This window comes from Gopherus flavomarginatus, chromosome 4 (genome assembly GCF_025201925.1).
Source record: "Gopherus flavomarginatus isolate rGopFla2 chromosome 4, rGopFla2.mat.asm, whole genome shotgun sequence".
Lineage (NCBI taxonomy): Eukaryota > Metazoa > Chordata > Testudines > Testudinidae > Gopherus > Gopherus flavomarginatus.
This window is the reverse complement of record NC_066620.1, coordinates 95,134,614-95,150,161: the sequence shown is the minus strand read 5'-3', so window position 1 is coordinate 95,150,161 and position 15,548 is coordinate 95,134,614. Positions and strand designations below refer to the sequence as shown.

General features: G+C 42.2%; 1 protein-coding gene across 2 annotated transcripts in view; it reads left to right on the top strand.

Moving 5' to 3' along the window:
• The window catches only part of IGF2R (insulin like growth factor 2 receptor), a 91,228-nt gene that overhangs the window by 4,678 nt on the left and 71,002 nt on the right, over window positions 1-15,548 (top strand). For both annotated transcript variants that reach the window (XM_050948984.1, XM_050948983.1), the window contains exon 2: window positions 4,926-5,059. In XM_050948984.1, coding sequence (XP_050804941.1) covers window positions 4,926-5,059 — 134 coding nt within the window. The remainder of the gene's footprint in view (window positions 1-4,925; window positions 5,060-15,548) is intronic.

Sequence of the window (15,548 nt, the reverse complement as noted above, 5' to 3'; positions counted from 1 at the left end):
AGGTGCATGCTGGGAATGAGGAAACCTGATGTTCCTGGCTCTTTCACAACCGTGCCTTGTGACCTTGGGCAAATTCAGATAAATTAGCAGGTTTCTAAAGTGTGCTGAAATATTTAAGTAGGAGTTGCCACATGAATGCAAGGTATTATTCTACATATGCAAACCAGACTGATCCAAATCCCATCTTGCTTTCTTAATAACATGCTTCCCTCATATCAGATCCCTTTTTACTGTTGCTTTAACCCTTTTCTGTTTGCAGTGATTGAGCTTCATTCAGCTGCGGGCACTTTAAAATTGGTTCATCCTTGTAATTGGCTTGCATGTATTCTGCTCCATAAGCCAGTGGATGTGTCATAAGACATATGTAGCCCCAAGTGAAATGTCAAACCATAGGGGTGAGGGTTAAGATTTCCTGGCCAAATCAGTAAGTTATATAGCTTTGACATACGACATAGCTTCTGGATTTGTCGTAAGAACATACTTACCATCAATGTATGTTTGTTTGTTTGTTTGAACAAAGTGACTGGCATACAAGAGCAGAGGGTGAGATTGATTGGGGTACATTAACTGCATTCTTTCCAGTGTGGCTTTTTAAAATTTGACCGTAACATTGCATTTCCTGCTGTTCAGATTTTTATGCTTCTTAGAAGGCTTTGGCTAGATGTAGAGATGAATTTTTGTTGCTCTTAGAGATGTGTTTGTATCATAAGTACAAATCAAAGGTTTTTGTCAGGGTTGGTTCATCTTTAAGTCTTTCAATTTAAAGACAACTTTTTTAAAAGTTTAAAAAAAACCTGATTCTTGTAAGACATGTTTAACAACTGAATGGGTTCTTCACAAACCATGAAAACAAAATTTCAGTCTTACAGTTCTTGCTGTTGAGTACATAGACACTTGTGGATTAACTTTACAATTCTTTTTAAACCTTACTGATGTGGAACTCTTGCAGAATTTTGAGCACACAGAAAATAGAGCCTCATGACCACATCAAAAAGGAGAGGCTGGTGTGGTTTGGTAGCTAGCAAGGCAATGAATACCACTTGTGATGGGCCTCTACAATTGCATGGGACTACGTAGATGTGTGTCTGACTTTCCAGTAGTCCTCTGTTACCACTGAGCTGTAGAGAACCAGTAGGTCATGTTGTTCAGAGCAAACTCACACAGAATATTAACCAACTAGGTTCCTTCTGCTTTACCAGAACTGGTGACTGGCATTTTCAAGCTTTATTATTATTATTATTATTATTAGGTGGCTTACTGCCTAAACGTGAGAAGACAGATCCTGCACTGACTTTCACCTTCTTGTAACCCCACTGGTCCACCTGTTGACGTGGCACTGTCTATACCAGGGGTTAGGTTGGTATAACTACATGGCTCAGGGGTGTGGGTTTTTCACACCCCTGAGTGACATAGATATACCGATGCAAGTTTGTAGTGTAAACCTGGCCTATAAAGAGTGTGCTCTCCTCCTGCTTAACTCGGGATTAGTGACTTTCTGTCAATGCATGTTACTTACTGTATGAAAATCTTGACACATGGAATGATTTAATAGGCTGATAAGTCTTGGCTTAGGATGTCAGTTTCAAATGTAACTGGAAATTAGGTTGTCATAGCATTCTTTCTCAAATCTGAACCTTGGAGTCCAGGAATGAGATATTAGCATGAATTTCCCTAAGCTTAATTACCAGCTTAGATCTGATAGGCTGCCACCACCCAAAAATACAGTGTTTTGGGGGCACTCTGACCTCCCCAACCTTCCCAGGGGACCCCAAGAACCTAGATTCCTTGGGTTCTTTAAAACAAGGAGAAAAAAAACATTTCCCCCACCTTCCCCCTCTCAGAACTTCCCTCCCTGGGCTATCCTGAGATACTGATCTAACCTCTTAAATCACCATACAGAGAAGCATCTCCCCTTCCCTTCCACAAAGAAGCAAACAGATTCAAGGAAAACAGAGATTTTCTCTCCCCCTACCGTCTCCCCACCCGTCCTGGTGAGTTATCCCAATCCCCTGGGATAAAACAAGGGAAACAGAGGAAAATACAATCAATAAGGTTCTCTAAAAAGAAATCTTTTAATAGAGATAATTCTTTACTTTTTCCTTTCTTTTAACTTCAAGATGTAACTATTACAGGGTCCTGTAGCTTACAGACACCGGAAAGAGACCTTCCCCCCCAGTACCGATACAAATCAAAATATTCCCAGCAACTACATACATAAAAATTAACCAGCCAGATCCACAAATGCAAATAGTGTAAAACAATTAAAAAGCCTAAACTGCCTGTTTTACTTACTATATGAAAAGAAACTTAAAGAGCCTGTAGTAACGTCTGGTCTCTCTCAGACCCTCCGAGAGAAGAACAAAGAACTCACACCCAAACTTCCCTCCACCCGAATTTAAAAGTATCTTGTCTTCTGATTGGTCTTCTGGTCAGGTGTCCAGTTTCCTGCTTGTAACCCTTTACAGGTATAAGAGACATTAACCCTTAACACTCTGTTTATGACATAGATGTACATGGCTTTTTAATAAAAGTATTAAATTTAACTTAGAAATCTGATTTAAATGACCTTTTTAGGAAAAAAATCAATGATTTTTATCTACACTAGGTGAGAGTGATAAAATTTTGTTAACACACATTTTTTATTTCAATGGGACTGCGTTTTCTGATGGAAAACTGTTCTAAATTTTGTGTTTGGTGTCCCCCCCCCCCCCCCCCCCCCCCCCCCCCCCCCCCCCCCCGCCAGCTGTAGTCTTTTCTTTTCCTGCCACCATGATAACTGAGGGTTAAGTCAATTTCTTCAGGTGTTTTTTTACTACCACTTAGTTTTGCTCTGGCATTGTCTAACTCCTTTCCCTTCCTCCATTTCTTGTATTTTTATGTTAACTTCTGTTCTTTGCTGCTTTTGCTTGGAGCTCTTTCTCCACCTCAGTGATAACTAATTTGTGAAATATACCTCTATGTAGGGGCTAAAGATTAGACTGTATAGACGAAAGGGGAGATTCCTGTGGAGTAGATATTGATTCCTTTTACCCATCTTCCATTGGTTTGCTAATGACACCAACTTTTCCTAACTGGTATTTAGTAACTAAAAAGTGATCTACTGTAAGGCTTGGAGGGAAGAAAACGGGTCATGTTTGGAAAGTTGTCTAACACTCTTTTGAGTTTGCAGATGGCTCTGATGCCTCTACACCAACCTATAACCTTTTTTTCCAAGCAACAGTAGAGTGAAATTAAGAAAACTGGTCAACTTCTTTCCTGCTGTACAGACCTTGTGGGCAGTGGTGAAACTGACACACTGCTTATCAAGTTTCTTTGTGTTGCTGCCTCTGGGGAAAGTGAGAACTCAGGGCCTGTCTATATAGCAAGTTAGTGCACTGCAAGCTAGATGTAAATCTAGAGTGCTTCTCCATGCCATGCCTTAACAGTCAGGGGATGCTGCTGTGGTGCGCTGAAAATTCCCTAGTAAACTTTGACCTGCTGTTTCAAACAGTAATGCAACCAGGCACTGGAGATCTTCATAGACAAAAATGACTCAAACGAGCCTGAGAGTGGGACAGAGTAGCAGAACTGCTCCTTTTTTCTCTCTTCCTGGTATCAACAGTCAGCCTGCAGTATGGACCAGGAGAGCATCTTTGCGTTCTAGCTGTTTTGTGGGATGGGGAATGATGATGGCTTCAAATGATCAAAACTCCTGCCAGCTAGAGATTGGTACAGAAGATAAGGCCCTCAAGCAGAGTCCTTGGATTGTACCCTGGCGAAATCCCAGTAGCTGGACCAGGTTGCTGGGCTTCTTGTGGCATTGACCCTGAATTTCATTGGTAGATCTGATAGCTGTTGGATAAATGTCTCAAACAATACTGGAATTGTAAAACTGTAGAAACTGGAAAAGGGGGTAAGTGTGGGAAAGAGCTAATAGGTCACACAAGTGCTTTAATACCACCATGATCATGCATTAGAAATATCTGTGACAGGTCAATCTTCAGGTGCTGGCCATTCTTTTGAATGTTTATCTTAGTGTTTTGTCCACTCTAAATTTAAAAGCCCCAAGTGAAGAAAGTGCCTCCATTTTTCTTGGCTGATGAAGCCACAAACTGACATCTCTAGGGAAAATTTTTGTCGTTCTGTTTACATTGTCCCTCTAATTTTACTTCATTTTTTTTTTATAGCATCCCTCCATTGTACTTAGCTAAATGGCTCTCCATTCACTGTATTTACTTACTTTAAAGATGAGTCTGAAACTCTGTGCCTCTTTCAGTTGTTCTTTTGGTCTAACCATACGTATTAGTACTCAGTCTTTCCTTCAGAAGCATCTCTCTCAAGCCCCTGTCATTTTTCTCAAAAAGAACAGGAGTACTTGTAGCACCTTAGAGACTAACCAATTTATCTGAGCAGTGGGCTGTAGCCCACGAAAGCTCGTGCTCAAATACATTTGTTGGTCTCTAAGGTGCCACAAGTACTCCTGTTCTCTTTGCAGATACAGACTAACACATCTGCTACTCTGAAACCTGTCATTTTTCTGGGTCACATTTGAATTCTCTGTCAACACCTCCATAGTATTGAGTGGCCAGATTTTTAAAGGAATATTCATAAGAGCTCTGTACAGGTGGGACTCTGTTATCACGAAGACAGCTGCTGAGTTGGAAACATATTCAGTCAGTGATAAAGTGGCTAAATTTCTTCCCGTGTGTGTGTGTGTGTGTTTTTCCCCCCTCCCCCAGCCCATCCACCTAAATAACATGAAGGAATTATTGTACTGCATCAGAGAGAAACTTCAGAATTGGGATTCCAATGTTACAGAGATTGTGGCATTATTTTCTGCTTAGCGTTGGTTAGATCTGATATTTCATGGATGGGTTTTTGGGCTTGAGTAAATGGTTGTGAAGGTATGTATTAACTTACAGGCTACCTTTTTGTTTTTCTTTCAGTTATACATGGGAAGCAATTGATGTAGATAAACATGTGCGTTATAAAATAAATCCCTGTGGTGGCATTGAAGACTGTGATGGATCAAGTGCAATCTGTGCATATGACCTGAATAAAAAGGTCTATCTGTCAGTAGGTAAGTTAATGTTTTGTTTCTTACTGTGTCAATGTTCCAAAATATAGAGAACTTCTGGCATGTGTGCTGTAGCTTCTCTCCAGGTTTCCTAATGTATGTTAGCCATAACGTTTCTTAAATTACAGGATAAAATTTTAATCTGATTTCTAACCCGCCTACTAAATTGTTTTTCTTGTGCTGGTTAATTTTTACCCAGTTTACAAAAGTCTGTAGCAGCTACTCATAGCTTCCAAGGTCAGAAAGGATCCCTGTCATCATCTAGCCTGTCCTCCTGTATGATACAGGTCATAGAACTTTTTTTCTAAAATTCCTTTTGTGCTCTCTCTCTATAATATAATATAAAAAAAATTGAAATCCAATCGTAGTCCTCTTAAAATCCTCTAAACAGGAGTAGTAACAGTATGTATTACACTGTAGTTGTTAGTATATCTACTTATAGCACAACGTACGTTGCATACATGCTTGTTTGAAGTGTGGTTTTTATGTAGAAAACTAATGCTTGGATTAGATCTATCAAAAATACCTCACTGGAGAAATGTCCGTTATTATAGGCCCATAGTTACCTATGTCCCACGCAAACATGGTGTCTCCTCACTACTTCTATTGCTGAAAATTATTTACTGTGAAGTAGTAGTCCCACAGTAATCCCTCCCTCCCTTGGCTCCCTTATTTGGTTCTTTGTTGCACATTGGGTAGTGATGGTGGTTTGATTATTTCTCATTTATATTTTTCACCACCGTGCATTTGATTTGATCTTGGGAAACTGACAGATCTGTTTGGTGCAGTGTGTGTGTCCCTTTTAAAAACTGTTGAGGGTGATCAGAAAGCTGGGATGGATGGTGGTTTTATAAAACCTAAAGTTAATAAAGTCCCATATTTGGGCCTTGGCAGTTCATGCTTAGATCTGCTATCTGCACCTGTAAAAACCAAAGCAGAACTGTGTGCTTCTGACCACTCTGTTCTCAAGAGTTCAGTGTCTACTCCTTTTCTTCAGGGTTTTAGTTCTTTAACTGATGACACAGACTTGGAAAAATGTGCTACAAATAATTACATACAAGATCTTTAAAATAAGATAAAGAATATCCAGCATAAAAAAAAAAATTGATGCATCTTTTCAGACCACTTAGTAACTGTGAAACTTGTGTCTAAATTTAGGCTACATGTAGCCTGCCTGCTTCAGTGCATGGAAGGGTTCTAGAAGAAGTGATAAATCTTCAGTAGAACAATTGTTGGGCTTGGCCTGCTGGACCAGAGAGCTCAGTTAGATTCAAGATTTAATCTCCATGGGATAGGGGAGAATATATAAACTGCAAACACACTTACATTTTCAAAAGTGTTTAGTGGTGAGCCTTTTTTTAAGTGACCAACTTGTCCTACCATAAAGGATCTGGCTTTCAGATGGAAATTCTAGGCCTTAATTCATGATTTTGTGTCTGTGCATAAAATGCAAACACCATCTGAAATGTCCAGTTCTCTGGAATGGCGGCTTGTACATCGCTTACTGTAAATTGCCAGTAGTCAAGGAATACAATAATTTTTTGACTCCATACAGATTCAGATCTGCTTTATCTGAACACTTTATATAACTGTAATATCCCATGTAATCTGATAACAAACTGAATTTTGTATAAAGCCCAGGCAGCAGGCCAGATAAACTTGTCCTACAGATGTGTCAAAATTTCACACTTGAGAGAGGATCTCAAAAATGGGCAGTGTCTGACCCTCAGTTCTAACACCTTTCCCTCTTACAATGAAGAATTGCTTTTTAGTAGTAAGACTGCTGTGCAGAATTTGTTAAAGGGCAGGGACTCTCAAGTCCATTTTATATTCCTACTGGTGAAGCCCAGGTTCTAGAGACATAACTACTAAAAGTCTAACAAGCATTTAACTTCTTATAAAGGGTTTAGGAAGGATACCATCTGGATCTTGACAAATGACATTAATATCCCACTTGATGCAAAGCTTCAAATGTCTTTTTCATTGACTTGATGTTAGCTGGGTAAAGAAATTACACAAGTTGAACCAATTAAAAATTCCCTCTTAAAGCCTTGTTCTGTGATTCTGAACTATATCTTTTAAAACATCACTTTATGACTAAGGTGTAAATTTTGTAATTCAGGTAATGCAGTTAAACCCTCCATATGCAAAATTAAGGTTGCCTAGTTAAAAATCCTAGGAATGTAGAAGCAAAGGTTTCATTGTCAGTGCTAACTTGACCAAGTTCCATATGGCTAATACTCTTATTCCTCTTTTATTGTGTGGCTTAAGATAATTGTCAAAGGCATGCAATAAAAAACAGAGGATGTGCAATGTGGTTGAGTAAAGGAACTTGAACTTCTGAATTTCCTGACTACTTGTGACTCTTAACAGAATGTTAAGAAAAATGTCAAGCTAACAAGTTATTTTGCCTCTACTATGACTTTTTTAAAAACAAACGGTGCCTATAAGTGTTTGGAAACAAAATACAGATTTTGTTTCATTGGGTGTCTGAACCCCACTCCTAGTTGGGTTAAATGGGGCTTAAGTAAAAATGTGATTCATCAAGGTGTTTAAACCATGTGCCTATCTTTAAGCTTGTGAGTAGGCCCATTTCAGCAGGAATACTCACATGCTTAAAGTTACTTTTATGGTTTAAGTACACTGTTGAATCAGAACCAGAATTCTGCTACACAAGTTCTGCAAAATGAGAAGCTTTGTATAGTGTTCATCAAATCACTTGGACAGTGTTTAGTTAGAATAGATACACAGAGCTTTGAAAGCAAATTATTCCTTTCAGTTAATTGATAGCTATCGTCTCTATTGCACAGGCCCAGGACTAGGTCTATCTGTGGATTCTAATTTCAGTAAATCATTTTTTTAATGTATTGCGTGGTTTTAATTTGACTTTGATCAGATGCTTGCAAAGTATAGGTTGAATATACAATCCTTGAATTTCAAAACCTTGAAAACTTTACTCTTGGTTTTGTGAGCACCATATGCTTACACATTCAGCAGTAACATACAAATTAGTTGGAGTAGCATTAGAAGTCTGTAGGCTTTCAGTGAATAAAAAGGAAGAAATCAGGTAAGGCTGAAACTTCATCATAACGTGGCCTGCTTGACCTGAGTGCTCAAACACGCTCTGTGTGTGCATTGTTTGAGCACCGGGGCTGTTCAGTGCTAGCCAGGTGCAGTAGGATTGAAGACACAGTTTCAGCCTTAATTCTGAACTTCTCTTTCATGGTGGGTTTCAAGCAGAATATTAATATTAAACTGGAGTTTCTTCTACAGAATGTAAAAGGAAAAATGTGCAATGGGATATTGGGCATGTTTTGTATCAATATGTAGGCATAACTAGTCTACTACATTGCGCTAAGTATACAGTAGAGGGGTACAATTTATCTGAATAAAGTAGGTGCCTGTCCTGGAAGGCTGCTACTCTAAGGGCATGAGCTATGCACAGCACAGTTTAATGAGACCCTAATAGGCCTCTGTTCTTCTAGAGGAGATGCATATATGAACCTAGGGAGAAATTTGGGTCTTCTTTTGAGTAGATGGGGGGGGGGGGGGGGGGGAAGGGGGAGGAGGAGTTTGTGTCCACTGATGAGGATCCTGTTCAAGGCATGTATGTGATCTTCCCCCCCCCCGCCTGCCCTTAATTGTGGATAAAGTTGACTGACTGAATTTTGCAGTGCGAGGAAAAGGAAGGTGCATAGGAGGCACTTGGCGATGATATAAACTGATGTGGAGTTGTGCCAAGGTTTTAAGCTGAGGGAAAGCTACTAAAGATGTTAACTTCTGTATTATGTATAGGCTCTTGGGAAATGGCGCACAAGAAGGAAATACAAGACACTAACTCTAGCACAGGATTTCTCAACCTGTGGGTTGGGTCCCAAAACTGGGTCACCAGAATGTTTAAGGGTTGTGTGGCAGCTCCTGTCCCACAGTGCTGGTTGGGCTCCCTGCTCCAGGCACTGTAACCTCTGGGGTCCCAGCACCACTCAGGTTTGGCTCCACCATCCTGATGACTGGAGTCTGGGTAGGCCAAATTTGAGTAAATGGCACTGCAGTCTCATGAGCCAGGTCACAACTCCACGCCCACAAATTTGGCCCGATAAAGGGGGTGGGGCAAACCTGACAGGTGCTGCAACCCCAGAGGTAGCTATGTCCTAAGCAGAGAGCCAGACCCAGCCCAGCCAGCCCCACAACACAGGAGCCGCTACCATGGGGTGAATGCCTGGCAGGATCCGACCGAAACAACCTTAGGGCAGGGCTGTACCAAGGCAGGGTGAGAAGGGTGGCTGCCCAGGGTGCAAAGTATGGGGGTGGCTTGGGACAGCAGGGCTCGAGAGGGAGTGCCACCTCTTGATTCATCTCAGCAGGCCATCCAGCCTGTCAGAGTCAGGGGAGTGCAACCAAAATAATCTGTGTGTGTGTGGACATTACCCCACATTTTCCCCCCCCCAGACACATTACCTCTGGTAGGGGTACAAATATGTTTGCTCATCCCAACTGCTAAAATACCTAATTATGGCTCTTCCCCAGAACCTCCACCCCTAGACTATTTACTGTGTCTCAGCAGGCCATAAACCAGGGGTAGGCCATTATTATCATTATTTTTTTTTTTTTTTGTCAAAATCCAAATGTCTTAGTCAAGGTCCAGACTCTGGGGTGGGCAGAGTGGGGGGTGTCAGGGTCCATTCGAAAGCATCTGGCATTCTGGATTTGGCCTGCGTCTGACTGCCCCTGCTGTAAACATTTACAAAAAGGGTGAGGACCACTGCTCTAGCATATAGTTGACTTCTTGAGGAAAATTGGTTTAATCTATATATTTAGGGCTAGTCTACACTAGAATTGCCACAGTGGTGTAGCTGCACCTCTGTAGTGCTGCTAGTGCAGATGCCGCATGCTGACAGAGGTCTCTTGCATCAGCAAGCGTCATTACTCCACCTCCCCAAGCGGCGGTAGCTTTTCCTGCTGACTTAGCACTATCCACATTGATGCTTAAATTGGTGTAACTTATGTCATGCAGGGTGATGGCTTTTCCACGCCCTGTAGTGACATCAATTTTATGCTGAAGTAAGCGCTAGTGTGTACAAGCCTATATTCCTGAATTAAAATGAATTTGCATCCAAACCCATTTTGGGATTTAAGTGAAAACAAACATATAAGGAGGTTGTGAAACTTTATCTGACAACTGTTAGCTTGAGAAGTAGGTATAGTAACCAGGGTAAAGAAATACTGTACTGCCACATCTCACTAGCAAGTCAAAAGAATGAAATATATATAACTTTTTTTCCTTTCAAACTGTATTAGTTTATTTGTTTATGCCTTGTCTTGCTACACTATCCTTTCTTTCTGACTTCACTTTTGGTACATGGGGCCACAGCTGTGGTACCCCAACCCACCCAGCAATATCGTCAATTTATCCAATCACACGCTCAGGACAGAGTTTTTCTTCTGGGCTATCTCAGGGACTCTTTCTGCCCTGCCACCCCCACCAACATGATACAGTTCTGCAGCTATCTGGAAGCCTACTTTTGCCATCTCTGACTCAAAGAATACTTTCAGGACAATGCTGAACAGCGCACTGATACACAATTACCCTCCCACCAACAGCACAAGAAGAACAACTCCACATGGACTCCTCCTGAGGGTTGAAATGACAGTCTGGACCTAAACTTTGAATGCTCCTGCCGATGTGCACACGCAAAAATTGTGGAAAAACATCGCTTGCGTCATAACCTAAGTCGTGCAGAACGCAATGCCATCCACAGCCTCAGAAACCACCCTGACATTATAATCAAAGAGGCTGATAAAGGAGGTGCTGGTTGTCGTCATGAACAGGTCTGACTACCAAAGGGAGGCTACCAGACAACTCTCCAATACCAAACTCTGCAGGCCACTTCCCTCAGATCCCACTGAGGAATACACTAAGAAACTGCACCATCTACTCAGGACACTCCCTACACTAACACCGGAACAAATCAACATACCCTTAGAGCCCCAACCAGGGCTATTCTATCTACTACCCAAGATCCACAAACCCGGAAATCCTGGACGCCCCACCATCTTGGGCATTGGCACTCTCACTGAAGGACTGTCTGGATATGTGGACTTTCTACTCAGACCCTATGCCATCAGCACTCCCAGCTATCTCCGTGACACCACTGATTTCCTGAGGAAACTACAATGCATTGGTGACCTTCCAGAAAACACCATCCTAGCCACCATGGATGTAGAGGCTCTCTACACAAACATCCCACACACAGATGGAATACAAGCTGTCAGGAACACTATCCCTGATGATGCCACAGCGCAACTGGTTGCTGAGCTCTGTGCCTTTATCCTCACACACAACTATTTCAAATTTGATGACTATATATCTCCAGATCAGTGGCACCGCTATGGCCACCCGCATGGCCCCACAATATACCAACGTTTTATGGCTGACCTGGAACAACGCTTCCTCGGCTCTCGTCCACTCACTCCCCTTCTCTACCTACTCTACATTGATGACATCTTCATCTGGACCCATGGGAAGGAGACTCTCTGGAAAAATTCCACCACGGTTTCAACAGCTTCCGCCTGGACCAATCTACACGGGAGGTCCACTTTCTTGACACCACGGTGCAAATAAGTGATGGTCACATTAACACCACCCTATACCGAAAACCTACCGACCGCTATGCCTACCTTCATGCCTCCAGCTTCCATCCCGGGCACACCACGCGATCCATTGTCTACAGCCAAGCACTGAGGTACAACCGCATCTGCTCTAACCCCTCAGACAGAGACCAACACCTACAAAATCTCCACCAAGCATTCTCAAAACTACAATACCCGCACGAGAAAATAAGGAAACAGATCAACAGAGCCAGACATGTACCCAGAAGCCTCCTACTGCAAGACAAACCCAAGAAAGAAACCAACAAGACTCCACTGGCCATCACATACAGTCCCCAGCTAAAACCCCTCCAACGCGTCATCAGGGACCTACAACCCATCCTGGACAACGATCCCACACTTTCACAGGCCTTGGGTGGTAGGCCAGTCCCTGCCCACAGACAACCTGCCAACCTGAAGCATATTCTCACCATAACTGCACCATAGTAACTCTAGCTCAGGAACGAATCCATGCAACAAACCTCAATGCCAGCTCTGCCCACATATCTACGCCAGTGACACCATCACAGGACCTAACCAGATTAGCCACACCATCACTGGTTCATTCACCTGCATGTCCACCAATGTAATATATGCCAGCAATGCCCCTCTGCTATGTACAGTGGCCAAACTAGACAGTCTCTGCGGAAAAGGATAAATGGACACAAATCGGATATTAGGAATGGCAATATATAAAAACCTGTAGGAGAACACTTCAGCCTCCCTGGCCACACAATAGCAGATCTTAAGGTGGCTATACTGCAGCAAAAAAACTTCAGGACCAGACTTCAAAGAGAAACTGCTGAGCTTCAGTTCATCATCTGCAAATTTGACACCATCAGCTCAGGATTAAACAAAGACTGTGTGAATGGCTTGCCAACTACAAAACCAGTTTCTCCTCCCTTGGTTTTCACACCTCAACTGCTAGAACAGGACCTCATCCTCCCTGACTGAACTAACCTCGTTATCTCTAGCTTGCTTCTTGCTTGCATATATATACCTGCCCCATGAAATTTCCACTACATGCATCCGACGAAGTGGGTATTCACCCACAAAAGCTCATGCTCCAAAACGTCCCTTAGTCTATAAGGTGCCACAGGATTCTTTGCTGCTTTTACACATCCAGACTAACACGGCTACCCCTCTGATACATGTCTGCAGATATGAGTAGAGAGAATTACTGGCATAGGTTAGCCTCCAAATCCGTACAGAGTATGACCCTGGCGCTTCAATGCATAAACAGCATGGTAGTCAGTCTTCCACTTCGCATGCTCAGGGTAAGTAATGGCATCTCGGACATGTTCTCCAAACCTGCCTTCAGCACCTCCCGAGTTTCCTCGTAAAGAGACCTGAAATGCGCTTCACGGCATTGGCATCTGCTTTGAGAAATCTCTCCTTGCAACAAAGCCCAATGCCAGCTCTGTCCACATATCTAGTCAAGTGACACCATCATAGGACCCAGTCACATCAGCCACGCTATCAGGGGCTCGTTCACCTGCACATCTGCCAATGTGATATGTGCCAGCAATGCCCCTCTGCCATGTACATTGGCCAAACCGGACAGTCTCTACGCAAAAGAATAAATGGACACAAATCTGACATCAGGAATCATAACATTCGAAAACCAGTGGGAGAACACTTCAACCACTCTAGCCACTCAGTGACAGACTTGAAGGTGGCAATTTTGCAACAAAGAAACTTCAAAAACAGACTCCAAAGAGACTGCTGAACTCGAATTAATATGCAAATTAGATACAATTAGCTTAAATTTAAACAGACTGGGAATGGTTGGGTCATTATACTAATTGAATCTATTTCCCCATGTTAAGTTCTCCTCACATCTTCTATGGGTCATCTCGATTATCACTTCAAAGGGTGTTTTCCTCCTACTGATAGCTCATCTCAATTGATTGGATTCTTACAGTTGGTATGGGTACTTCCACCTTTTCATTTCTCTGTATGTATAAATATCTTCTGTCTGTGTGTCCACTCTATGCATCTGAAGAAGTGAGCTGTAGCCCACGAAAGGTCATGCTGAAATAAATTTGTTAGTCACAAGTACTTCTGTTCTCTTCTCAGTGAGGATTAGAATGTTTGGGTGTAATTCTGTGCTGCCATGCCCAGCTCATAGTGTTTTTTTGAGGAGTGAGTGTGAAAAGGTGCTTTTTCTGACTTCTGTCGCTTTGCACCGTTGTATGTAATAGCACAGCATCAGGCAGTGAAGGAGAAAAAAACTTAGAAATGGATCTCAACCATTGCTGGCATTCAATCATGAAAGCTTCTTACTGCATGTGTGAGAAGGTTTTTTCCAAGCACTGAATAAAAATGTGATTCTTATTATGAAGAAAACCGAGCATTCTCAACAAACTTGACCAAGTTTTCATGTGCTCTCCAGCACATCTGTAACGTTGCAGAATTGTGTAGAAATTGCACGTCTTAAACAAAACCTGTATATGGCCTTAATAAAAAGGGTGTTGCTGTGCCTGCCTCATTGTGTAGCACATGCTAACTCATCCAGAGCTGGCATTCTGTCCAAGAACTCAAGCTGTATATGCAGTATGTCAGCTGAGGAAACTACAGCGGCAGTAATAGAAATGGTTATAGAAGTAGAGTTACTTCTAAATTGGAGTGACGGTCATTCTGTGTATCCGGTCACTTTATTTTTGTTGGCTTTCCTCTCATATCAACCGTAACTGTGCATTGTAACCCTGCCTCTAGCAGGTTACAAGTGATTGAGTGCTTCTGTAGGTCGCTCCTCACCACAGTATGTGGGTTCTCTGAATAGCTTTTAGGGCATTAATGTCCTAAAATTTGTCCCTGTAGTTAAATTAGCATAAACGTTTAGCTCTTCTTGTAATAGAAGTAAGGAAAAGAGAGGCCCTGAAATAGAGTGACTGTAATGTGTTAGCTGGTAAGTTTCCATTGTGACTCACACACCCATTACTTTCCATCTGTAAGGTTTGTAACTAACGTAGGTTTCCTCTTCAGAGTTGTCAAGTGGGCTGACTGTACAGCTCACCATAATAGAGCTTGCTGGGATGTGCATCACAAATTCCACCCATTCCAGCTTATCTGCAGGCCTGGACAAAAGAGCAGAATTTTAGCAAGCCTGGTGGTAATGCCTTCCTGCTGGCACTAGGATTTCGCAGAGGGGAGTAGGGGAGAGCATTGGCGGTGAACACTGTCTCAAATTCTGATACCTGGTGTTCCTGTAGTGTCACGGTTCCCTTGATCAATATTAACCCTCTTTTCTCTTTCTCCATCTTGTCCAAGTCATCTACAAACATTCAGAAGGTTCCCCTTGCTCCCAAAATACATTCCTATTTGAGTGTCCTCACTGCTTGCCCACAGGTATGTCTGGAGTAGGGGAAATACGTTAGGGGAAGCCTAGCTAACTTGAACCACAACCATGTAGCCTGTTTTTAAAGGTATCGGACTACATCTCTGAGATGAAAAATCATTGACTGGCATGTGTTCAAACATCACCTGTTTTCCTAGTTCTGACAGGGCCTAGAAGCAGAGGGAAATGAAAATGGAAGAGGAAGTATCATGCTGGCATTTAAAGAGCACTTGCTCCAGTGTTATAAAATTGTGCTAGGCAGGCTTTGTTTCCTAGCTGTACAAAACTAGTGTTGGACGGGAGCAGGAGGATATGCAGTCAGTGTAGCAGATGTGGATTTTAGTGTAACATTTTATTCTTTTCTTAAAATTAACAAATATTAAAATAGGTCTGCGTCAGGACATTTGTGTGGACTGAAAACTGGCCTCAAGATAATTGAGGAGTAATGATAAACAATTGTGTAGACAGCTAATGAAGAGGTGTCTAGTGGGGTATGGCGTGGAT